The sequence below is a fragment of the Podarcis vaucheri genome, assembly GCF_965113315.1.
Source record: "Podarcis vaucheri genome assembly, chromosome: 13".
In the NCBI taxonomy this organism is placed as follows: Eukaryota; Metazoa; Chordata; class Lepidosauria; order Squamata; family Lacertidae; genus Podarcis; species Podarcis vaucheri.
In genome coordinates this window covers 38,649,775-38,675,527 of record NC_138751.1, presented here as the reverse complement: position 1 = coordinate 38,675,527, position 25,753 = coordinate 38,649,775, and the positions used below count along the sequence as shown (strand labels likewise).

Genomic DNA, 25,753 nt, shown 5'->3' with positions numbered 1-25,753 from the left:
AGCACATTTGCAAAGCTAAGCAGGGCCCAGTATGGTTTCAAATTGGATGGGGGACCTCAGGTGGAGATTTGGGGGGCAGGTTTGAGATTCTGTGATTCTATGTTAACTTGGCCAACTCTCGGAAGCCGGTATTACAGGAGTGGGTAACCTTTGGCCCCTCTGCATGTTGCTGAACCACAACTCCCATCACCCCTGGCCATGGGCCATGCTTGCCGAGGCTGATGGGAGATGTAGTTCAGCAGCATCTGGAAGGCCAAAGGCTCCCCACACCTGTTGAATAAACTGCCCCTGGCACCTGGGATTAGATTTCACCAGCGTTTACTCATCTGGTGCCCTCTGGATGTTTTTGGACCTCAGGCTCCAGCCTGCGCATGATTATAGGCCAAAACACTTAGAGGGCACCAATTTGGTGAGCAGAGTTTCTGACTTAGATGGAACTGCAGGTTCATTGGAATTTTGCCATGGAACCTCTTCCCCCATAGCTGAAGCAATGAGCCTAGTCAAGAGTTTGGTGCTTTTGTTGCCATCCACCGGCAGCTCCAAAGCTCTTTCTGGGAACGGACAACAGGAATCCCTGTATTCCTAGACTGATCAGAGCAGTCAGCACCCGACTTCCTTTCTTTTATGCCTTCAACATCCCCTTTTCATCTGCTTCAAAGCTTCAGCAGAAGCACTGCAATTATCATTTCTGGACCCTGCTGCACTATACAGTGGTGCCTCATGTTACATACGCTTCAGGTTACAGACTTCGCTAACCCAGAAATAGTACCTCGGGTTAAGAACTTTGCTTCAGGATGAGAACAGAAATCATGCTCTAGCGGTGTGGCAGCAGCAGGAGGCCCCATTAGCTAAAGTGGTGCTTCAGGTTAAGAACAGTTTCAGGTTAAGAACGGACCTCTGGAACGAATTAAGTACTTAACCCGAGGTACCACTGTACATCTAAAGCAGGTATCATGCCGCTTTAAACAGCCATGGCTCCCCCCAAAGAATCCTGGGAACTGTAGGTTGCTAAGAGTGCTGAGAGCTCTTAGGAGACCCCTGCTCCCTTCATAAAACTAAAATTCCCACTGTGGTTTAACAATCATCTTCCCACAGAAGTGTAGCTCTGTGAGGAGAATAGGGGGTCTTCTGCCTCCTTTGGTGCCACTGCATACTGCATTCTTTAGGTGGGATGGGCACACCATGCACATGGCTTCTCCCAAGGAATCCTGGGAAATGCAGTTCCCCTCACAGGCCTACAATTCCCAGCATCCTTAGCAAACCACAATTCCCAAAATTCAACCTGGCCTTTGCGCTTTTGCGCTTTTTCTTTTCGGACGGGGCTCTTCATGTTCCATCTGCCCTGAAAGTATTCAAAGCTAAAGTAATTGCAACATTGGCATATGCTGTTCCTTTATGGGGGACCGCAGTAAACTTGATGCCCTTGGAGGTAATTCAACCTGGCCTTTGAATGATTTGACATCCGATGCCCTTTTAAATGTGTTGTGGGAGGGTGAGATTTCTGGCTTGTTTTTGTTCTCATTTTATTATGTGTTTTGTTTTTATATATTGTAATTTTATGTTGTGATCCGCCTTGAAATCTACAGCTGTAGGGTGGTGCACAAATGTAATTCATATCAATGAAAATATGTTATTTGCACCGGCATACTTTATAGTGTTTGTTTTCATCAGACCACCGGGTGAAAATTAAAAACTCAGGAATGTTGAAGCGCGCCAGAACTGCAATCGAATTATAGGCAGGCAGGCAGGCAGGAGCTGGGGAAACCGACACAGAGATGTGAGCAGAGACTGCAACATGAACTGACATATAAATGAATAGAGGTTAAACCAAGATGATGGCGAGTCAACTTAAATGCACACACGCACACGCTTCCCCTACCATCAAAATGCCCAAGGCTAGAGTTAGCCCTCAACTGTCTTGCAGAGTGAGAAGCAGGATACCAAGAGAACCTCACTGTGAGTGTGCCTTTGTCCCAAAAAGGGCTGTCTAAAGGGTGCAACCCAGGGTGGACGCGTTCAATCCATCAGCTGATTGGGGGCAATTACAGCAATCCCCGTCCAACTTTGACAGGTGTCAATCACCTGGCATTCTTAAGACACCAAGTGGTTGACAGGAGGGGCGGTCTCACCCTACTGTCAAAGTTGGCCTTCGCAGGGTGTGGGACTGAGGGGATCTGCCCCCCCTCCCCGGCCCACAGCTTGCAGCGAGGCCAATGGGCAATGAGAAAGGTTGGCCCTTGGGGAGAGGGACATGCCGCAAGCGTTGGCAAGAGGTGGGCATTTTACCCAGTCCCAACCCACCTGCACCCCTTGCAGAATTAGACCTAAATTTGAAACCTGAGAACGTTTCAAAATCTCACGTTTTGATTCCAAAATTCAAACGTGAGAGATAAAGGTGCCTACTGGATAGCGTTAAGACCAATAAAAGATGATGGAGGTGACTAAGGTTTACCAACTTCGGCAGGTCTACTCTGAGTAGGGCTTAGCTTGAGTACCACCCGCCTTGTTGACTGACTTCCAGGCAACTCTGTTAAATATCGGGCCTCCAGATCTAATGTTGTTTCTACGCTTTTGTGGCTGTCGAAACCTCATGGGCTTAACATTAGAATGCTGCATTCAAAAGGCAGAAGAAACATTTTATTTTTTGTGGTTTGCCTGAGAACTACCTCCCCCCCCCTCCCGATTCATTTCAATGCTGCTCCTGAACGGCAACTTTTCCAAAGAACCCAGAAACCCCAAGTTCCTGCTCTTCCTGCTAGGTTCTCTCTTGCCCTGTGAGAGAAAGAGGCATTGCTGGCTTGCAGAGTCCTTTCTCCCCACCCTTTCTGGTAGATGAGTCTCCAGAGGGCAGCCCAACCTGTAAAACCAACTCTGGAAGCGTAGTGGGGTGACTCACATACCCATTGGGCAGGGAGCAGCATTTTTCTCGTCTTTCTGGAACAAGACCGAGACCTCAATTTGTAGCAGTAGGTGGCAAACACACAGCAATACAGAGCCATTACTTCCCCCGCTCCTACGAAGGGAATAGACCTACGAAGGGAATAGGCCTAGCGCATGAGACTGAGGGGTGTGGTGCTGGGCACATGTGTGGCTTTTGTGCCTGTGGCTCCCCTCACCTGCCTCTCCCGATAGGGCACCTGTTCCATTAAGCAAGCACAGACCTGTCTTTTTTAAAAAACAACATGACCTTGTATCGGGATCAGGGAGTGATGGTGGCAGGGGAACACGCCGGAGGAACGGCTGGGAACCTGCCATTAAAAACCTATTTGGGACCTGAAATGCTTTGCGCCCAAAGGCCTGCTTGGAGGCAGCAGGGAGCGGCGAGCAAAATGGAGGCATAAGAGAGCAGTTTGGAGCCAGGATATACCTGAGTCTCCTGAGGGCCATGTAGAACTGGAGATGCTGTTGGGACTCCAACTCACTTCAGCAAGAATGTGGTCAGAGCAGAATTAGACTGAACCTTGCATTGTATAAATATAAGTTTGTAGGGAACCTCACAGAAAGTATATAAGAAATATGTAACTATGCGGTATAAGATAATCAACAGATAAAGTAAAGAGAGACTAATTGGAAGTCATTTTTAATTTCTTGTTTTACAAGTTTTACAATCGTTCACATCACTGGGAGTACAAATGATGTTAGTTATAAGAATTGTGTTGTTTCATATACAGTGGTACCTCAGGTTAAGTACTTAATTCGTTCTGGAGGTCCGTTCTTAACCTGAAACTGTTCTTAACCTGAAGCACCACTTTAGCTAATGGGGGCCTCCTGCTGCTGCTGTGTGATTTCTGTTCTCATCCTGAGGTAAAGTTCTTAACCCGAGGTATTATTTCTGGGTTAGTGGAGTCTGTAACCTGAAGCGTATGTAACCCGAGGTACCACTGTATTGCTATTGTCTGTTTATCAATTTATAGTTTGTTTATTTGATTGTATGTTTGTTGGTTGGTTTGCCTGCTTTCCTGGCATAAATGTATCTATTTTAAAACAATAAATATATATTTAAAAAAAAGAAAAGAAAAAAGAATGTGGTCAGGGACGATGGGAGTTGTGGTCCCAAAATACCCAGGTGCATGGTCCTTCTTGCGATTCCAGTGGCCACTAACTCTGCATTAGAGAGAGAGAAAAATAACCTTCCTCCTAATGTGTCATGTCTTCTTCACTTTCGGGCTGCAAACCCTGAGAATTGCATCTAGCATCCTTAGGAAGCTGCTGAGGCCATCACAACCTGCCAGGGGCCACCTCCAACACCTGTCATGGACTCCCTTTTTTTAAAAAAAATCCCATGGTGCTTAGCGTTAGGCAGCTGCCATTTAATTTCCCCATAAGGCCCTTGACACAGCCTCACTCTCTGGAAAATTTCCATGAAGGAGTGCTGCTAGGCAAGGAGGGTATAGGAAGGGACACATGCACCCCACTGTTATGTACTGAAGTTCTCACCCTGGGCCAGCAGGGGGATACTGTAGATAGTTCAGGTCCACATATGCAAATAAGGGATCCAAAGTGACGTTCAGTGATTGGATAGTTACAGAAAATGGTTACTGTTGCGTTCTAGTGGAGCTCTATATAAGCAGGCTGGCTGAACCCTTCAGTTCTGTTCTGTTCTGGCCTGTGAATAAACAAGAGCTGTTTGAATAATCGCTGTTTCGTCTGATATGTTCATCCACAACTTAACACCCACTGAGGGAATTACCCTCACAGAGCTGAGGCTGGCCCTGCTGGAAACCTCTGCCATTCGTAATTCCTAAAAACAGAACCTATAAATTTTAGTGAAACAAACAAATATGATAAGACGGCACGAAAAGAAACACACCACCATTCTTTTTTAATGTGAACACAAAACATCAAATAGCCAGATATATCCACTGATGATCACAAATATTAGAAGGGATGAGGAACCAGTGGCCAGGCATTGCTGGACCAATTCTCATTGTCCCTGACTACTTATGGGGGCTGATGAGAGTTGGGAGTCCCAAGAACATCTGGAGGTAATACATGTGTCCTGAAGGATATCGGAACATGGGAACCTTTAATGAAGAACTGGTATTTGCCAGAGGAACCTGAAAGCCAGGATTTCCTCAGTAGTGGGGACCCTTCTTGGTTCACTGACAGAAACCTTCCAACCATCGCGTCTTGGGGTGCCCTTTTGGGTAGGAGTAAGTTGACCTCTGCTCAACCACAGTTTGGAGTTTGGAGATGGTGACAAGGGAGGAAGCAGGGGTGTGCACCGAGTTGTGTCCTTTGAAGACAAGACAGAGCTCAGAAGCCTTGAAGTTGCCCATTGAGTTCCTAAACAGCAAACTAAGTACGCATGCAGGTCACAGCATCCTCTGTGATAGTGAGGTGTTCTGTATTTCTATTTACAATTATAGTAATTATTTCTAAACTTGCACCTAAACACAAAAAACAGCATATGCACATTTTAAGCAAATAACCATCCTCTTCTGGTGACATGTAAGGGGCTGCCTTAAGCTCAGTTTGATAGCTGCCAGAAATCTTCCCCGTGGAATTATTTCCAAGTCCATCCAGCTTCATTGCCTTCAGATCGTTAGGAAAGATCCTCTTTCCCAGACTTCTGAGATTGCTCCCCAATTTTAGTTGTTGCTTATGTTAGGTGAGACAGTGCGCCATTTTGTGTGTGTTTGATGTCAGCGTTTTGCTTTCTATATTGTTTCGATGTTAAAATTTGCCTTGTGAACCTTTTTGAAGGCCAAATGACAGGATATATTTTAGCTTAATTTTTTTTTTTATAAAACCACAAATAAATTTTACCTTTTCCCCCTAGATTAAAACCACAGCGTTCCCAGGATCCTACCACCACCTTGGGACGCTTCCATCATGTATGTAACCAGGATCCCATTGCCCAAACCAGATATATCAACTCAGTAATGTGGCAGGACAAAGCCGCTGGTGAAACAGATTTAGCACCTACGATGGCTAAAGCAACATCCCTATTCCAAGAGATACACGTACCATGAAAATGGAATGGCCACAAACAGAATGCAGTGCCAGCAAGGCACTAAAGGAGGTGTAAATACACCAGAAACCCATTAGGGGGCGCTCTGCCAGCCATAAAGCCCTAGCCACTGGTTTTATGAACCTTGACCTTGCAGACACTCGCTGCCAATAAGCTATTGGGTCCAGTTTAAGGTTTTGATCTACAAAGCCCTTCAACTGGCGATCATTACCTGCAGCATCACCTTCCTCATTCACTAAGATTAACCAAGATTCTCTTGGTTGTGCCATTTTGGAGAAAAATTTGGTAGTAATCAGACAGAGGGCCTTCTTGGTGCTGGCCCCCTCTCCGTAGGCTCAGATAGGCAGACACTGTTGATGTTTTGGCATATTCTCAGGCCTCTGCTGATATTTAGTCCCAGAGGTTTCATTATGTCAATCTGCCCTAGCTGGATGCTGTATTTTAATATTGGCATTGCAGTTTTAATATCTTAAATTATATCACTTAATTGTACAGTATTAGGTTTTTTGTGTGAATGGTGAACGAAGCAACAAACTTGACAGAAGAGGGCCTTTGGAAACCAAGTTTGCCAATATTTCATCTAGTCTGCTTTGGAATCAAGTCTTCCAACATTTCTTCTACCGCAAAGGGAATAGTTGTGTATGATAAGCACCATAACACCACATATTATTGACAGAGAGATGAGAGGCCCCTGGTGTAGCAAATGCCTTGAGTGTTGTGACACAGAACTAAGCTGGGGGTGTACTAGGGATGGGCAATATAGCGTCCAAAACTGGTTTGAAGTCCATATTGTGATATCGGTTTCATAATTGTTGACCTTGCAATATATCACAAATCATGTGTGTGCGTGTGTTTGCGCGCTACACAAAAATCACAATGTGAGGAAAACCGTGAAGCCAGCCAACACCTCTACCTCTACACAGCTCCATCCTTACTTCAGACATTGTGATATGTCATTATATCACCATGTTTGGCAGGTGATATGTCAAAAGTGCAAGTAGATAAATAGGTACCACTCCGGTGGGAAGGTAAACGGCGTTTCCGTGCATTGCCCTGGTTCGCCAGAAGTGGCTTAGTCATGCTGGCCACATGACCCGGAAGCTGTACACCGGCTCCCTCGGCCAATAAAGCGAGATGAGCGCCGCAACCCCAGAGTCGTCCACGACTGGACCTAATGGTCATGGGTTCCCTTTACCTTTACCTATATCACAATATTGAAAACCAGGAATTGCCCAACCCTAGTGTGTACATTTGCAGAATCATTCTCCAACTGAGGTTCAAACACCCATTTTAAAGAGCTGAAAGGGGAGTGGGGAGATGCAAAAACAGACTGTAATACGAAGTGAGGCTTCTCAAACACTGTGCTTTACTAGTTTATTGATGTATTACACTTAAATCACACTCTTCTTTTGGAACAGCTTACACAGGCGTTCCCTGGCACGCTTCCCTTACAGTGCTGATCAACCAGTGACCTGCTAGTGGTATAATCACATGACACCCATGGGGACCGGGTAGCTGGCAAAAAAGTCCACTGAAGTATGGGGTTCTGCTAAAGGAAGACAGATTTTCCTAGAGAGGGTTAATCAGCTATTAGGAGGAGCACAACACCTTTGGCTGAGCCTTTGGGCAAGACGGGGTGGGGTGGGGGGTTTGACTGGGCCAGGAAAAAGATATTTGCACCTCACTCTAGAATCATAGAATCATAGAGTTGGAAGAGACCACAAGGGCCATCGAGTCCAACCCCCTGCCAAGCAGGAAACATCATCAGAGCACTCCTGACATATGGTTGTCAAGCCTCTGCTTAAAGACCTCCAAAGAAGGAGACTCCACCACACTCCTTGGCAGCAAATTCCACTGTCGAACAGCTCTTACTGTTCTTACTCTAGCCAGAGCAATGGCGAAGTGTTGCATGTGCTCCCCAACAACAGTGTATTATTAAGGGGGCATAATGCCACAAGCAAGCTATTTGGTCCCTCTAAATCAGTGGTGGCCAAACTTGGCCCTCCAGCTGTTTTTGGACTACAACTCCCATCATCCCTATCTAACAGGACCAGTGGCCAGGGATGATGGGAACTGTAGTCCCAAAAACAGCTGGAGGGCCAAGTTTGGCCACCACTGCTCTAAATCAAGTGTGGCAAACCTGCAGACCTCCTGATATTTGCTGGACTACAACTCTCATTTACTATGCCAGCTAAGGCTGATGGAAGCTGCATCAAATAGCATCTGGGAAGCCACAGGGCTAGTTTCCCAATCTTGGGTGTCCAGCTGTTTTTGGACTACAGTTCCCATCATCCCTGACCGCTGGTCTTGCTAGCTAGGGATGATGGGAGTTGTAGTCCAAAAACAACTGGAGAAACACTGGTTTGGGGAACACTGGGCTAGCCGCTCTCGTTCTTGACCATGGAACGGCATCCTGGACCGTTTCAGCAGTCTGAAGAGCCAAGAAGTCCAAGGGAGCCTCTGATCTTGTGTTCTCGCTCATCCAGCTTCCGTGGTGCATGGCAAATTGCTTTTAAAAAACGGAAGCCTGGGAGTGCCGTGAAACATGACACAGGAATCTGCTGACCAGAGATGGGAATACGGAGTTTTAAACAAACCCAAAACCAATGGACAGACTGAGCAAAGGCATGAATCCAAGGAACCCCCAACAGAGACTATGAGCATCAATAGCAAGGACCTGAAAAGTTGTATTTACCGCATTTTTCGCTCTATAAGATGCACAAGGCGCACCTAGTTTTTGGAGGAGGAAAACAAGAAAAAATATATTCTGAATCTCAGAAGCAGCAATCCCTCTTGCTGTTCTGGCTTCTGGGATAGCTGCGCAGCCTGCATTCGCTCCATAAGACGCACACACATTTCCCCTTACTTTTTTAGGAGGGAAAAAGTGAGTCTTATAGAGCAAAAAATACGGTATTTGCGCTAAAGCATATGTTCTTTTCATGACCTCCTCTCAGAGCCAAACTAGACCTGAAGTTAAAAGCCTTTTGCAATTTTTTTTTTAATGCAAGTTAATTACAAAATCCTATCAGCATACTTAGGGGGCTGATAATTAACAGGATCAGAGCAGATGTAGAAAGGAAATTTAACCTTTTCCTCCCATGCAGCAGTCTTGAAGCAAAGCCCTCTTGAACATGGCATGAGTTTGTTGAGGATGAGTGGGTAAAAGCATCATCCTCCAAAAGCAGATGAAGTGAGCCCACCACTTGTGAACCTTTAACTTGTGCACCTTCAAGTTTTACACGTGTGGGAAAAATTAAAAAGAGCGCAGGGTTCCAGGAAAAATGACGTTGGGAATCCCAGCCACCTCTGTTTTGACTATACGCAACTCTGGCTTTTAGACGCGATCGCCGGAACGTAACTTCTGCATAAACTTCTGGTTTACAGCCCCAATTACAGAAGATTTTCCTCCGGACTGTGACATGGGAGGAATTCGCTCTCCATGCCTGCACTAATCCCGTTAATTATCAGAACCCTCTGCCCCCACCCCTCAAACCTGATGCAACCTGCATTTTAAAAAACCAGCACGTCAAGTCTGTGGCTTGGCCCTGAGCCCATATTCTGCGCATACGTGGGGTGGGTCCCAGTTCTGCGAAGAAGTACAACTTGAAAGGAGGGATGTTTTTGGAAAAAACTCAGTTTTTCATTTGAGCTCAGGGGAAGTACTGTATGCAGAGAACCGATCCGGAAAAAAGCAACACCGTATTCAAATAAATCTAGGCATTTACAAGGAGATTTGACACTCCTTTTGGATTATTTTATCGAATCCCAGCATCCAGGAAAATATTTCTTTTTAAGTTTTTGCAATTTGACACATTTTGCAGACGTAAATACAACCAGCTTGGACTGAACACAAGAGCTGGACAACTCTTAAGAGTTGCATTTTAGCATACAGGTGTGCTCTTGGGATTAAATGAAAGACTAGTTTGAACAGCCTGCTCAGCTATCTATTTCGCTGTAAATTAGGAAGTCGCCTTACAACAGGGGCAGAGGCTTTTCGTCCATCTGTTCCCAACCTGGGAGATTTATTTTGTTTGCACGCAGAGCCTATCAACACGAGGCTTTTGCTAGTGCACGCTTCGTTTTCTGCGAAGAACCTGCCTCACACAAGGTCCAGAGACAATTTTGTCCATCTAGGCCTGGGTGGAGAACCTGCAATCCTCTATATCAGCCACGCAGAAACATCTCTGGGTGTTCCTGAACTACAACTCCCACCATCCACCCCTGCAGTGGCCATGCTGGCAAGGGCTTTTGGGAGTTGTGGTTCGGCAACAAATAGAGGGCTTCCCCCATCCCTGGCCTAGCATAACAGTGTTGTCTATTCTGACCGGCAATGGCTCTTCCTGTGTCTCAGGTATCATCCGATCCTTTCAGCTGAAAAACACCAAGGCCTGAACCTATCCTGGAAGAGTCGCCCAGAGTGGCTGGGGCAAACCAGTCAGATGGGCGGGGGTACAAATAATAAAATTATTGTCATTATTATTAACTACTGCAGGCAAAGCACGGGCTGTACCTACTGAGTTATGGGTCTTCTTCCTAAATTGCACCCTATTGACACATGAAACCGGCAGATTTCATGCAAACCTGTGCCAACTCCCAGCCTGGGCGACCTTTCTGCATATACTGTATTTTTCCGCGTATAAGTCTATATTTCCCCCCAATTTTTTAAAGTTTAAAATTGGGGGTCATCTTATACATGAAATGTTGCAATTAATTATTTCTTAATTTGGGGCTCAGACAATTGGGGTGGTCTTATACATGGGGACGTCTTATACACGGAAAAATACGGTAACTCTTTGGCTTGGCTTTCAGAATGTCACAGCAAGTAACAGTGGGTTTCTCTGACCCATGCCAACTAATTCAGACTGAAGCAATCAGGTGACTTCAAAGTCAGCATGGATCAGCTGAAAACTACAGGCTTTCACATTCTGATGGGGCTGGGAGCCATGATATTTTATGTCAGCATTCTCAAATAGTTCTTATGCAGCTAGAGCCACAACTTCTCCCCAAAATTCACCTAAACATTACTTTTTCATGAATCCTGACCAGAGATTCATTAAGTGCTCCACCTGCTGGTCAAAGAGTCAAACTGCACTGCAGCTTATTTCATTCTGATTTTTTTCCCTTTCTGCCAACACTCTGATGGAGCTGCTGCCCCTGGAACTAACTGAAAGCACACCAGTGCAGGTAGATAAAAAGGTACCACTATGGCAGGAAGGTAAACGGCGTTTCTGTGCACTCTGGTTTCCCTCACGGTGTCCCATTGTGCCAGAAGCGGTTTAGTCATGCTGGCCACATGACCCGGAAAGCTGTCTGTGACAGGGTAGTCCTTTAGAGGCCTGTTAAGAGAAATCTAAAATAGAGGTCTGTTGTGATTGTTGTGGGGTAAGGGGGGATTATCTTTTCTTACTTAGTATAATCTGGACAGACATTATTTACATACACGTCGTGTTATTCATAAAACTCCATAGCGTTTTGCTGTTTTTTATCTCATTAATCCCCACAGCAACTTTGCGAGGGAGGCCGTTCCAGCCCCCATTTTACAGATGGGAACACTGAGGCTGAGTGTACACAAGCTTACCCAAAGATCGCCAGTGAGCTTTGCAGCTGAAATTATTGTGATTTCCCACATCTATATCCAACCTTATCTTGCTTTTTTCTTTAAAAATCACATTCTACTATGGGTTGCTATAGGGAAAAAATTGGTTTGGCTTGGTAAAGTTGTAGCCCTAGAGTCCTGGGACAATTCTCTCCCTCCAAGGCTCTTATCAGTATTAATTGGCAAGATATCCCAAGGAACTCAAGGGCACCAAACATGGGTTTTCACTGTTCTGTCCTCACAACAACCCTGTGAGGTAGGTTAGGCTCAGGAGAGAGAGGGACAGGCGATATGGTCAGCCAGGTAGATTTGAACCCAGGCCCAAAGCCAGGGCTACACCGTGCCTTCTCATCAGTGTTGGCATTTCTGTGTCTAAGCCCTATACGGCTTAGGACCCTCGTAGCTACGGGACCACCTCTCCTGGTATGTCCCACAGAGGAACTTACGGTCTTCAAATAGAAACATCCTGAAGGTCCCAGGCCACAGAGAGGTTAGGCTGGCCTCAACTGGAGCCAGGGCTTTTTCGGTTGTGGCTCCGATCTGGTGGAACGCTCTGTCCCAAGAGACTAGGGCCCTGCGGGACTTGACATCTTTCCGCAGGGCCTGCAAGACAGAGCTGTTCCACCAGGCCTTTGGCCAGGGCACAGCCCGACTCCCTCCTTTGGCAATCTTCACAGAACTTTAGCTTAATGGTTGCCATCAATTTGATTTTAATTAATGTTTATAATGAATTGTTTTTAGAATGTTGCACTATTTTATTGTTGTTAGCCGCCCTGAGCCCGGCTTCGGCTGGGGAGGGCGGGATATAAATAAAATTTATTATTATTATTAGGGTGGGAGGCTGGCTAGAGAGGGGACCCCTCACCCCGCAATGGAAACGAAACCATCCCTAGAGGAGCAGCATTATACGTGGGAGCTTTCCATTTTCCTCCAATTTTTTATAGCCCTGTACATCATAGGCAGCAAAGAACAGGCTCCTGGGGGCTTTGCGGTACCTTCTTCAGTTTCACAAAGGGTAGGGACTCGCACAGATACACAGTCACTCACACAGAACATCTTTAAATAAGAGGATTGTGGAGAATAAATACTGTACATAGGAGCCCACCTCCTGGCAAAGAGGAGGAAGGCAGATAAATATGTCTCCTGCTATACAGATAAAACCATCGGGGAGGGTGCGGTGGGGTGGGGGAAAAAATCGCAGGCCAGCCCAAACAAACCAGATACATAATGATGCAAATTATCCTCGAGACTCCAGAGATCTGAGGAAACAAAGAGAGACAGGAAATACCAACCGTGAGAGCAAGCAGGGAGGCAGGCAGCCATAAAAGAAGTTTTTCTTAAAACTCTGAGAAAGAACTAATTTTTTCTTACCATATGGTCATTCTAGTCACCGTATTTTTCGCTCCATAAGACGTACCCGACCATAAGACCATCCCGGGCTCTGCTCAGCACTCCCTTTCACGAGCTGTGTGGAGCGTGTGTGCGGCGCTTGCAGGCTTTTCCCCGCGGAAAGAGAAGGGCAGCCCGTCAGTACCTCCTCGGGGAAAAGCCCCCAAGAGCCACACACACGCTCCACGCGGCTCGTGAAAGGGAGCGCGGCTCTTGGGTGCTTTTCCGGGAGGTGGGGGAAGGGACCGAGGGGCTAAGTCAGAAGCTAGAACAGCAAGAGGGAGCGCTGCGCTGTGATCCCTCTCGCTGTTCTGGCTTCTGGGATAGCCGCGCAGCCTGCGTTCGCCCCACAAGACGCACACACATTCCCCTTTACTTTTCAGGAGGGAAAAGGTGTGTCTTATAGAGCGAAAAATATGGTAACTAAGAGGTAAGAGCAAGCTAGGATGTGATGATGGAAAGAGAGAGGCAGGAAGAGGTAGGTGACAAGAAAACCAGATCGATTGGTTTCTGAACAAAGGCGAAATAATGAGGAGGGGGAGCTACGGAGTTTGAATTGTTCATTTCCTCTGCTCCTTATACCACAACCATTTTTTGTAAGCTTGAAAATCATACATAACTCTTAAAAGAGTTAAAAGTCCCTGGTTAACATTGCATAGTTATGATGCTGCCTCTTTGTGTTACGGTCGGTCACCTGCTTCAGCTAATTTCTGAAGACACGTCCTCCTCGTCTCTGTCTGATCATTAAAGCCAATCATCTTCTGCATGTTATTGAGAAGCGAGGTGACAGGGAACCAGGCAGAGGGCCTTCTCGGTAGTGGCGCCCGCCCTGTGGAACACCCTCCCACCAGATGTCAAGAAATAAACAGCTATCTGACTTTTAGAAGACATCTGAAGGCAGCCCTGTTTAGGGAAGTTTTTAATTTTGATGTTTTATCGTGTTCTTAATATTCTGTTGGGAGCCACCCAGAGTGGCTGGGTATAAATAATAAATTATTAATATTAATATTGTTATCATTATTATCATGCTTTATTGCATTTATGTACTTTTTACATATGTTGTCAGTACTTTGTATTGATCGTTTTATTGTATTGCTTTTGGTAATTTGGGTTTATTTGCTTTTTTAAGTTTCCATCCACTCCCTAGATATATTTAAAATAAACGGCCCTAAATAAATTAATATTGAGGGTTCTGCACCCGGATTTCTCCTCTCTTCCGTGCCTGCCCTTTCCCGTTGCCAACACCCAACTGTGTCATTTGCAAGACGCTCTCCCAGAAGCATCAAATATTGATCTCACTCCCTCTCTCTATAGGGACACACAGATGAATAGAATCCAGAGGGAAAGCATGTATTCCTTACCCCAGTTCTAGATTTGCACATGTTGATCAGATGCCAGGAAGATTTCAACACTGCGATTTCAGATTTGATGCCGGCAATGAGGATAAATCAGATTCCAAATATAAACCCCAACTTCTCTCCCAAACCTAATGGCTGGACTTGTGTGACTCAGCTGACACTGTCAGCCACCTGGCTTCAAGCTACCGTACTTTTCGCTCTATAAGACACACATTTCCCCCTCCAAAAGTTAAGGGGAAATGTATGTGCATCTTATGGAGTGAATGCAGGCTCCTTGGCTTCAGCGATAGCAACGCGAAGCCTCCGAAGCGCAGAGGGAGCATTCCTGCTGCGCTCCAGAGGCTTCGGGTTGCCTTCACTGAAGCCTGGAGAGCAAGAGGGGTCGGTGCGCACCGGGTTCCTTTCACTGAAGGGTAGGTGCCCCTTCAGCTAAGGCAGAGCGCCCCTTCAGCTAAGCGGGAGGAGAAATGGAAGGGGCTCTGTTTCTCCTGCCGCTTCGCTGAAGGGGCGCTGCACAGAGAGGGGGAGATTTCCCCCCCTTGTTCTCCCCCTCTAAAACAAGGTGCGTCCTATGGTCGGGTGCGTCCTATAGAGCGAAAAATACGGTACACCTGCTGCCATCTCACCTTCCAGGTGCGGCAGCCCCGCCCTCTTCTGCCCCTGGCCACCCAAACTATCCCCCAGAAGAACCGCTGCTTGGAAAGCCCTGTTTCCCGGCCCGCTCTTACGAGTAGCTGTTATGCTGCTGCCGGCGCCGCGCCGTCCGCATCTTCTCAAAGCGCGCCTCCATTTCTTCGAGTACTTTGGGCGTGTAGCGCACAACCAGCTTCACAGTACCCTGGGCTGCTTTCAGGAGCTCCACCGCCCGTTCGTGTTGCTCGCCCTCCACGCTCTGCAGGAAACAAGGAAGAAAAGCAACGCCACAAGAGAAATAAGTGCATTTCCTGATGCAAGACTCCACCTTTCGCCGCCCATCGTCACTGCTGAGGTCCGTGAGAAGCAGCCGTCCCTGCCTCAAATGACGTATTTACGCAAGCGGGGCCAGCAGCAAAACGCTGCAGTGTGAAGCCAGCCCCGTTTTCCCTCTCCTTAAATGGCTCAGGACCACAACACCTCAAGGACTGCCTGTCTCCATAAGAACCTACCCAGACCCTGAGATCATCTTCCAAGGGCTCCATTGTGTGCCGCCTCCTCGAGAGGTCCGGAGGGTGGCAATACGAGAACGGGGCCTCCTCTGCAGTGGCTCCCCGTCTGTGGAATGCTCTCCTCAGGGAAGTTCGCCTGGCGCCTTCATTATACACCTTCAGGCGCCAAGCGAAAATGTTCCACTTTAACCAGGCCTTTGGCTAACTGACATCCAATGCCCTTTTAAAATGTATTGTGGAGAGAGGATTATTGGTTTTTTTCTGCTCTTTTTATTACAGTGGTACCTCGGTTTTCAAACATAATCCATTCCAGAAGACCATTCGACTTCTGAGGCGTGTTCGAAAACCGAAACATTTACTTCTGGGTTTACAGAGTTTGAAAACCGAAATATTCGTCAATGGAGATGTTCAAAAACCGAGGTACCACTATATTTCTTATTTTATTTTATTGCGATTTTATGTTGTGAACCACCCAGAGATCTATAGGTGTACAAATCTAACAAATAATAAGAAAAAAAACAACAACTATCAGCTGGAGTAAACCTCCAGATGAACAGCACACATGGTTTTTTGGAAACCATGTAATTATGTATTAAAGGTAAAGGTAAAGGGACCCCTGACCATTAGGTCCAGTCATGGCCAACTCTGGGGTTGCGGTGCTCATCTTACTTTACTGGCCGAGGGAGCCGGCATACAGCTTCTGGGTCATGTGGCCAGCATGACTAAGCTGCTTCTGGTGAACCAGAGCAGCACACGGAAACACTATTTACCTTCCCGCCGGAGCAGTACCTATTTATCTACTTGCACTTTGATGCGCTTTCGAACTGCTAAGGGGGCAGGAGCAGGGACCAAGCAACGGGAGCTCACCCCGTCGCGGGGATTTGAACCGCCGACCTTCTGATCGGCAAGTCCTAGGCTCTGTGGTTTAACCCACAGCGCCACCCGCCTCCCAATTTTATGTATTATGTCTATATAAAATCAACAACACGTATGCAACCACAAATAAAATCAGCCAATCAGCATTCCGCAATTGACTGAGCACGCTCTGTATCCCCTGAGTTGTTTTGGACCTTCACCCCCCCAACTGTTTCCGCTTCCTGCAAATCCGTATCCCGCTTCCATACACCCAAAAAGAAGCCTCTCGTATTGCCTGCCCCCCAATATACGCACCACGCCATTGACCGACAGCAACTGATCTCCTCGCTTGAGGCCCCCGTGGCGGTCAGCCACGCCCCCTGGGATGATGCGGGAGATGTAGATGGGAGAATTCTGCTCCTTGCCCCCCATGATGTTGAAGCCCAGGCCTTCGTCCGTCTTGGGCAGTTCCACCACCCGTGGGTGTGCGTGCCCTTCGCTCGCTGCGAAAGCAGCCACCGTCGCCTGGGTATGGGGAGGAAGCAGAGAAGAGTCTGCACCAGTATTTAGGACTGTTTCGAAGACGTCTTTAAAAGTCAGTGAAGAAGAAGAAGAAAAGTTTGGATTTGATATCCCGCCTTTCACTCCCTTTAAGGAGTCTCAAAGCGGCTAACGTTCTCCTTTCCCTTCCTCCCCCACAACAAACACTCTGTGAGGTGAGTGGGGATGAGAGACTTCAGAGAAGTGTGACTGGTCCAAGGTCACCCAGCAGCTGTATGTGGAGGAGCGGAGACACGAACCCGGTTCACCAGATTACGAGAGTACCGCTCTTAACCACTACACCACACTGGCTCTTAACCACTACACCACAGTGGCAACACCCTTCCCCTCGTGCCTCAATTCCCTTGGGTTTTCATTTCCGACTCATCCCTCATCATCTCTATTTGAAGGTGACCTGGAAACTACAACTAATCCAGAATGCGGCAGCTAGACTGGTGACTGGGAGCGGCCGCCGGGACCACATAACACCGGTCCTGAGAGATCTGCATTGGCTCCCAGTACGTTTTCGAGCACAATTCAAAGTGTTGGTGCTGACCTTTAAAGCCCTAAATGGCCTCAGTCCAGTATACCTGAAGGAGCATCTCCTCCCCCATCGTTTAGCCCAGACACTGAGATCCAGCTCCGAGGGCCTTCTGGTGGTTCCCTCATTGCGAGAAGTGAGGTTACAGGGACCCAGACAGAGGGCCTTCTCGGTAGTGGCGCCCGCCCTGTGGAACGCACTCCCATCAGATGTCAAGGAAATAACCAGCTATCTTATCTTTAAAAGACATCTGAAGGCAGCCCTGTTTAGGGAAGTTTTTAATATTTAATGCTGTATTGTTTTTAACGCTCAATTGGGAGCCGCCCAGAGTGGCTGGGGAAACTCAGCCAGATGGGCAGGGTATAAATAAATTATTATTATTATATCATATCATATCATCATGTATATGCTGGCTATCTAACTGGGTTCCCCCAGCCACTGTCAAATTACTCAAATTAACCTATGTGCATATTTCTACCCAGGGTTCTGCATACTCCATGCTAAGCATTAGTAAATAAATTCAGTGCCAAGATAAACTGAATTTTACAACCCCATATAAATTATGCAAATTGCTCAGCTGCCATGTCATCACTTATGTTGTAAGACTTATTCTTTCTTTCCTTTTTCAAGTTACTGGGGCAGGCACTGCACAGGGCCCTGAAGCCTCACTTCCAATAACTGGAAAACGTATTAGTCCTCAAACTTTCAAGCATATATTTGGGGCTATAAGGACTAGAAACTTGGTTTTTTAAAAAAGGAAATGAAAGCAGAGAATCTCAGAAATTAGATTTTGAAACTACAGTAACATTCTGTGTTCCCCCTCCGCCCCCTACAAAACTGTGACACACATAAAGTCTTGTAGTCCCCATCCCTTCCTCCTCCCTCCTCCTCCTCTTTTCCTTTCGTGCCATGCCTTTTAGACTGTAAACTTGCACACACAGGGACAACCTACTTTCCTATTGCTTTTACTCATCTTATGCAAGCCGCTTTAGAACACTACCAAGCAGAAGAGCACAGGCAGACCACTTTACAAACAGCCCATTTCTAGCGATTTTCACATCATATTTTAAATACAGATATTAGTTCTAAGGAAGCTCCATTCAGTTGACCACCCTGTTTCCAGCACAGAGCATCCAGGTGCCTCAGGGGCAAGGCAAAACAGCCCTCTTCTGCTGTTGTTCCCAGCAAACTGGTACCCTGAGAGGTATACGGCCTCCAGACCCAAAGGGTGCATATAGCCATATAGCCATTATGACTAATAGCCACTGAAAGTCTCTTTGCTTCCCAAGTTGGTCTAATCCCCTTCTAAAGCTATTTAATCAGGGCCGGACTAAGCTGTTTGTGCTGCTTGATGGCATCTTGCCCTCATCCCGGCCCCACGTCAAGGTGCTTGCAGCCAAAGGCCGGTCAAGTTATTTTGACACCCGACGCACAAAAATCCCATGGGTACCTCTCCCTGGGTGTACAACCATCGCTTAGTAAATAATAGTTTTAAAAAGCCCAGCAAAACTAAATATCAGGTTGTTGTCCTTTCGTGACATTGAAAGTGAGCTGTCTGAGGCATCTGCCTCACTCTGTCTAATGAAAGGGCTGGCCCACAGCCTTTTAAGCCGTGTTAGAAACTCATCTATATAAGTTAGGCACCAAATGGCTCCTTAAACCAGGGTCACAGTCACCAAAACGGAATGGTTAGTTGATTTGGGGGCCAGGCAGCTCAGAAGCAGTATTTTTCAATACGACTTTGTGGTTGGTTCCTGAAATTCATTCCGATTGTGCAGATAAAATATAACGGATTGCATTCTACAGGATGTGCTGCTAGTGTGTGGAAACAGCCAAGATCCAAGGTTCACCAGGCAGGCATTTCCAGATGGTGGAGACATTAGGCACCATCCTGGCACCCGGGAAAGTCAGATGCAAAATGCGCCTGGCTAATTTCGAATATTGCTTTTAAGCTATCTAGCACCATTACAGCAAATTCAGTAAGTTGAATGAAATATGAATTCTATGAAAAAGTCAAGAGAAGTAGCAACTTCAGACCAAGCGTTGCACAAGAATTCTAAGGAACAGAATGATAAAAAAATATATATAGTGCAGTTTCGAAACCTGCAGTTGAAACCAATGCTGTTTCAAAACCACTGGTTAAAATCAGTACAGCTTTGAAAGGTTCAGCCAGCCACCTCTGTTCAAAATGGCATCTGACTGGATCCAAACATAGACCAAAATCATATTCCTTGGTCATGCAAAATTTGGTTAAAATGTTTCAAGAGGAATCCCAACAAGCAGACAAACAACTTCCCAAAATGCGTAGCAGATGGTGGGAACCTACACAACTGGAAGCAAAGCAACAGGTTTCTTCTCATACCTTAGCCGTGGCATGCGCCCGAATTTCAGCACTTCCCGTGATATCCAGTGTGTCATACAACTGCTCATAGACCTGTCCAGAAAAGAGACAATAAAGGGGGGGGGGTCAGGGAGATTTGTACGCTGAGTCCAGAGTTGACACCATTTTGAACACAGATGCTAAGGAGGATACTTGAAAGAAGCATCCGCTGTGCAATGGGAATATGGGATGGACAGGAGATAAGAGGGCATGAAAGCAAGACGGGGGGCGGGGAGAGCAGGTGGAACATCTCCTTTCATGGTGCTATGTTTCTATGATTCAATCCTCAGTACCTCCGAGTAGACATGAGAAATACCTTGGTACGAATCCCTAGTGAGCTGCTGCCTGCCAGTGTAAACAATAATGCTCTAGATGGGACCTATGGTCTGAGTAAATATATAAGGCTGCTTCCCTTCTTCTTAATACAGTGGTATCTCGGGTTACAGACGCTTCAGGTTACAGACTCTGCTAACCCAGAAATAGTACAGTGGACGCTCGGGTTGCGAACATGATCCATGCGGGATGCATGTTCGCAACCCGCAGCGGCAGGTCTGCACACACGTGAGTTGCAATTTGGTGCTTCCGTGCATGCGCAAAGCGCGATTTAGCACTTCTGCACATGTGCGACCGCTGAAACCTGGAAGTAACCTGTTCCAGTACTTCTGGGTCCGCAGTGGTACGAAACCCCCAAAAACGCAACCTGAAGCATCTGTAACCTGAGGCATGACTGTAATGCTTTAGATGGGACCTATGGTCTGAGTAAATATATAAGGCTGCTTCCCTTCTTCCTGATACAGTGGTACCTCGGGTTACAGACGCTTCAGGTTACAGACGCTTCAGGTTACAGACTATGCTAACCCAGAAATAGTATCTCGAGTTAAGAACTTTGCTTCAGGATGAGAACAGAAATTGCACGTCAGCAGCGGGAGGCCCCATTAGCTAAAGTGGTACCTCAGGTTAAGAACAGTTTCAGGTTAAGAACGGACCTCCGGAATGAGTTAAGTTCTTAACCCAAGACTTTGAGGGGATACAGAAGGGATTAGGAGTGTTTAAAGGAGAGTCCAGACAGAGGCCACTTCAGACATTTTCCTGCGTGAGGCAGCAAGTGGTGTCAGCCCCCCTCCTATGAAAGGCGCACAGTGCACCAAGGCCCATCAAGTTATTTCGTCACCTGAGGCAGAAAAATCCCACAAGCGCCTCTCCCCTTTGCCTAACGTTAAAAGCGCAGATAATAATACAGCTAAGTAACTAATGATTTGAAGCTCTTTTTAGGAAACCTCAAATCAGCTCTCTGAGGCGAGCACCTAACAGTAGGGCCGCCTTGGTTCAGAGGCGGAGTTAGGGAGTGTAAGTGGCTTGCCTGCCCTGAGTGCCGAGCTGAGAGGGCGCTGCAAGAAATAATAAAAATCATGGAGTTGGAAGGGACCCTAAGGACTAAGTAGTTCAACCCCCTGAAATGCAGCTGTCCCATCCGGGCGTTAGGACCACAGTGCTCTAACCAACTGAGCTATCCAGGCACCAGCATGATGCAGAGCTGAAGGCCAGAGGCTAGATGCACCAGATTTTGGTGTTGTGCTGAAATCTGAAAGCCCCAAGTCTGCCACTGCCTGATTGCAAACATAGGACAAAGGTCGGGGTGACAGGGGAGTGACAAGAGGCCAGATGCGTGTGACACAGGTGCAACTGGCAGTGACAGGTAGGGGAAGTGGGTGACGAACCGGTATAGAGGAAGAAGGCCAGGCAAGGAGTGCGGGAAAGGAGAGGAGGCGAGGGGAGAGACGAAAGTATAAATGAAGAAAAGGAGAAGCGTCTGCCAAGGAAGGATCCAGGAAGAGTCGCTCGCTCACCTCCCTGATGGCCGAGCAGAATTTGCTCTGCAACACCCTCTGAAGGGCTTGGAGTTTCTGAGGCGGCACCTCCCCGCTGCGCTGCAGCCGCTCCAGCAGTTCAACCGCCCGCGCCACATCTGAGGAGAGGGAGAAGAGACGGCGGGGTTGTCAGCGGAGCGGGAGGAAGACCCGGGCCGCCTCGGGCGACGCGCCTCAGCCGCCCCGGCGAACATCGCCTTGCGCTTCGCTTGTGCTCTCGCCGCGCGTAAAGGAGAGCGCGCGAAAGCGAAGATCCGGGCGAGCTGCGAGGAAGCGGCGCCGATCTCCTCCTCAGCAGCCATGCCGAGCAAGGGAGGGAGGGAGAGGGGAAGGACCCACCCGCCACCTCCATCTTTCCGCGGGATCTCGCCTTCCCGCGCGCGCCCCGGCGATGCTCTCTTCCCTCCCCGCCATCCCCCTGGGACGCAGCGAGGGCGCACGGCTCTTGCTCGCTTTGGTGCGTCTGAGCTGGCGGATCCATCCGCCCCGATCCTCCTCCTCCTCCTCCTCCCTCCATATACGCGGGAATCTCCCCCTTCCAGCCACCCGCGGATCTCTCCCACTCCAGGCGCAGGAGATGCCCACCCCTCTCCAAGACCAGGTCTCCCCTCCTTCTCCACCGCCAGCGCAGCTTACCCCTCTCCAGCCCCAGAGGCTCGGCCAGCGCTGCCATCTTCGCTCTTGCGAAGCCCCACCGCCGCCTCTCGCACGTCAACGCGCGGAGAGCGGCGAGGGGAGGGAAGAGGGCTTTGCAACCTGATACGCCGCAGCCCTGCCCGCTGGGCTGCTGGTGCGCGTGTCTGCCGCGGCACGTGCGGAGGGCGCCCGGCCCCCTCCCGTGCACCGCTTAGGCCCGGCGGCCAGGAGATGCGCCCGGGCCGCGCCGCACAAACGCCCGAGCGAAGCAGCCCGAAGAGGAGCCATCATCCTGCGCGCGCCCTTTCCACCCCCTTCGCCTACGTACCGCGTCCGACCCGCAGCCGGTGGGGCACCATGGTGGACTGGCCAGGCGAGATCCTTGGTCGTTGCAGCAGCAGCGCGAGGCGACGAGGGAGATCCGCTCACCGCTGCATCCCCTTCCACGCGTGCTCCCTCCCGTGTAGGATGCGCAGCGACTTCCTTTTCTCCACCCCCACCCCGCGAGAGTGCCTTACGCGGATGTTAGCGTCGTTATTAAAGCGCATCGCAGGTGAATCAGCGCTTTGAACTTGCCACTTCTAGGCGCCTTTGAAGAATCGGACGCAACCCAACCTCCTTGCAGAAGTCCCGCGCCTTACGCACACGTTTATTACAGGTTTGGAAAGCCTTGAACAGGAAAGTATCTTTGTTAATGTTTCAGGCCTCCTTTCCAGAAGCTCGCACCCAGAGCGAAGTGGAAAACGGCGGTCCAGTCAGCAGGTGACTCACTGTGTCGTTTCCCCCCCTTTAATTTATCCAGCTGGTCTCAGGTATTTTTTATAGTAGGCGATTGTGTAATGAAAAGCTAAAGGCGAACACCTGACAAACATGTTAAATTTGCACAAACTATCTGGAGCATAAAAATTATACACGCTGGATTTCAATAGGATATATGGGAAGGTAGACGGCATCGAAGGTGGGCTGCATTGCAGAATTCAGGATGCAAGAGCCATTTCTCTTCCCCACTGAATCATGCAGATCCCACGGGTTGAACTGCTATCACTATCTATTGCACAAGATGGATGTGAAGATCAAACGGAGGAGGCAATCATGTTTACCAGAATTAGCTCCCTGGATAATTTTTATTTAACAACATTTTCTGCTCGGTTGTAAGGAAACCATTTACCCACAGTGCCTCCATCTTGCCAGGGTTCAAGTTCAGCTTATTTTCACTCATTCATCTCATCAGTGCATCCAGGTACTGACTGGTCCATGGCCTGCAAGGCCTCCTGATATAGATGTTATGGAGAAACAGGGCTGAGTGGAAGAGATTGTGAAGAGCGCTAAAAGGACCTCTCCAAACTGGGGGAATGGGCAGTAGCATGACAAATGCAATTCAATGTGACATAAGGCAATTCATGTCACATAAACATTCATGGGGTGACTGACCAGGAACGAGACCTTGGATAGCTTGATGAAGATGTTGATCCATTGGGGTGGCAGCTGTGAAAAAGCTAATTCCACATCAGGAATCATTAGGACAGGAATTGAAAAATAAAACTGCTGATATTAAAGAAAGCTATGGTGTGGCATTTGGAATACAGTGTACAGTTCTGGTCATCTCACAATATTGTAGAGCTGGAGGTGGTCCAGAAAAGAGCAACCAAAATGATCAGGGGTGGAGCAGTTCCCTTATGAGGGAAAGTTGCAGTGTTTGGAGAGGTAAGAAGTGGCATGATTGAGATTTACAAATTCATGCATGGCATGGAGGAAGTGTATAGTGAAGTTTTTCTTCCTCTCTGCAGTGGCCATCCAATGCAGCTGAATGTTTAAAGATTATGGGCAGACAAAAGAAAGTACTTCTCTGCACAGTGCAGTTAAACTGTGGAACTCACTGCTGCAGGAGGCAGCGATGGCCAACTTGGAAGAGCGTTAAATAAACTTATGTTGGCTATGCTCTGCCTCCAGAAGCAGTATCCTTGAATTATCAGTTGCTGGAAATAATACTAATACCCCACCTGTCTGGCTGGGTTTCCCCAGGCACTGCAGGTGGCTTCCAGAAGCTTGTGCTTGGGTCCTGCTTGTGGGTTTCCCACAGGCATCTGGGTGGCTACTGTGAGAACTGACCCAACATCCTTGCAGAGAAATTGCCACTACTAGTCCAAACTTTCGGAGGTAAAGACTCCATCAAGGGTGTGCCCTTCCAAACCTTCGAATGTTGGACCAATGACAATTTGAGACAGCCCCATGGTTGTCATGTGACCATGAGGTCCTAAACTGGCCCAGCAGCAGCATCCACATAGATACTGAAGTCATCCAGGACTATTGTCCTACGATCCTCTTAACACCATGTTAGAGACCACCTCTGCCAGTTTGGTTAGGGATGCCACTGGGCAACAGGGTGGCCAGTAGACCAGCAGCACTCCCAATTTGTCTTTCGAGCCCACCATCAGATGCAGACCTCTAAGACCACCCCAAGAGGTATTCTTGTAAAGGAGATGGTGCTTCTATGGTAGCCAACACACACGACCCAGTCCAGACTGGTATTGTATTGAGTACCCAGATGGGCAGTGGCACCCAGTGCACCCCCTTCATCCGCAATTAAGTCATGGAGGAGCATGGTCCTATTGTGGCATTCATTTATAAGACCACCAAACCAGAGGAGCCAGTAACCTCTGAAGGAGTAGGAAGACTGCAACAGGGGGCCATCTCCGTCCCAGATGGTGGTCAACCCTTCCACTCCAACTATACCTTCCCTGGCCCACCACCACTGAAACTGGGGCATCTTCTCAACTCCCTGCTATCTGCCGACCCAGATACAACTTAGTGCCATCATTAAGTGTCACCTACACAGCTGGCAGATTAGGCCACAGGCCAAGTAGAAAGTGCATGCCACACTCCTCTTTGCCTCAATCAAGGTCCTGCAATGCTTGACCTACAATTCCCTATCTTGACTGACGGGTGCGTGCCCCTTTACCTCCCCAAAAGCAGCAACCCCACCACAGTCAACTCTGCCAGACGTGTCAAGTCTGCTGCTACAGTAAGGCAGGCTCTGGACCACCCCCATGCCTTAGCTGATAGGCAGTCAGTCAACATTCAAGGAGTATCACTTGCAATCAGCACCCACTTTAAGCTGCAAGCAGGTATCTAACAGGACAAACCGATGCAAGGCAAACTCTCTCTTGGTAGCTGGGTGAGTAGATCAGGCAGGGGGCATGGAAGTTCCAAACAGCCCCTCCCTGCGTAGTCCCCCTGCAGATCTGCTCCCATGAGATACAATTTTTAAAAAAATGAAAAATGATATTAAATATACACAGTGGTACCTCGGGTTACATACGCTTCAGGTTACACACTCCGCTAACCCAGAAATAGTGTTTCAGGTTAAGAACTTTGATTCAGGATAAGAACAGAAATTGGACTCCGGCGGCATGGCAGCAGCAGGAGGCCCCATTAGCTAAAGTGGTGCTTCAGGTTAAGAACAGTTTCAGG

General features: G+C 48.0%; 1 protein-coding gene across 2 annotated transcripts; it reads right to left on the bottom strand.

Annotated features, from left to right (window-relative positions):
• Nucleotides 1-12,608: 12,608 nt before the first annotated feature.
• LIN7B (lin-7 homolog B, crumbs cell polarity complex component) lies at nucleotides 12,609-23,983 on the bottom strand. 2 transcript variants are annotated; one of them, XM_082194545.1, is made up of 6 exons: nucleotides 22,611-23,983; nucleotides 21,626-21,744; nucleotides 19,761-19,832; nucleotides 16,633-16,842; nucleotides 15,046-15,209; nucleotides 12,609-12,829 (listed from the first exon to the last, which is right to left on the bottom strand). In XM_082194545.1, exons 1-6 carry the CDS (start codon nucleotides 22,639-22,641, stop codon nucleotides 12,808-12,810), a joined length of 618 nt encoding a protein of 205 aa, XP_082050671.1. In that variant the 5' UTR covers nucleotides 22,642-23,983; the 3' UTR covers nucleotides 12,609-12,807. The 2 variants fall into 2 exon arrangements, with proteins under 2 accessions (XP_082050671.1, XP_082050670.1); XM_082194544.1 differs by lacking the exon at nucleotides 22,611-23,983 and adding an exon at nucleotides 22,283-22,509.
• Between the last annotated feature and the right edge of the window lie 1,770 nt (nucleotides 23,984-25,753).

Coding starts and splice junctions, on each gene's coding strand:
- LIN7B (XM_082194544.1), bottom strand. CDS start 22,319: ATGGCAGCGCTGGCCGAGCCTCTGGGGCTGGAGAGGG. Junction 21,745..22,282: donor GCCTCTGGGGCTGGAGAGGG/GTAAGCTGCGCT, acceptor CCCTCTCCTCAG/ATGTGGCGCGGGCGGTTGAA. Junction 19,833..21,625: donor TCTGCTCGGCCATCAGGGAG/GTGAGCGAGCGA, acceptor TTTTCTGGACAG/GTCTATGAGCAGTTGTATGA.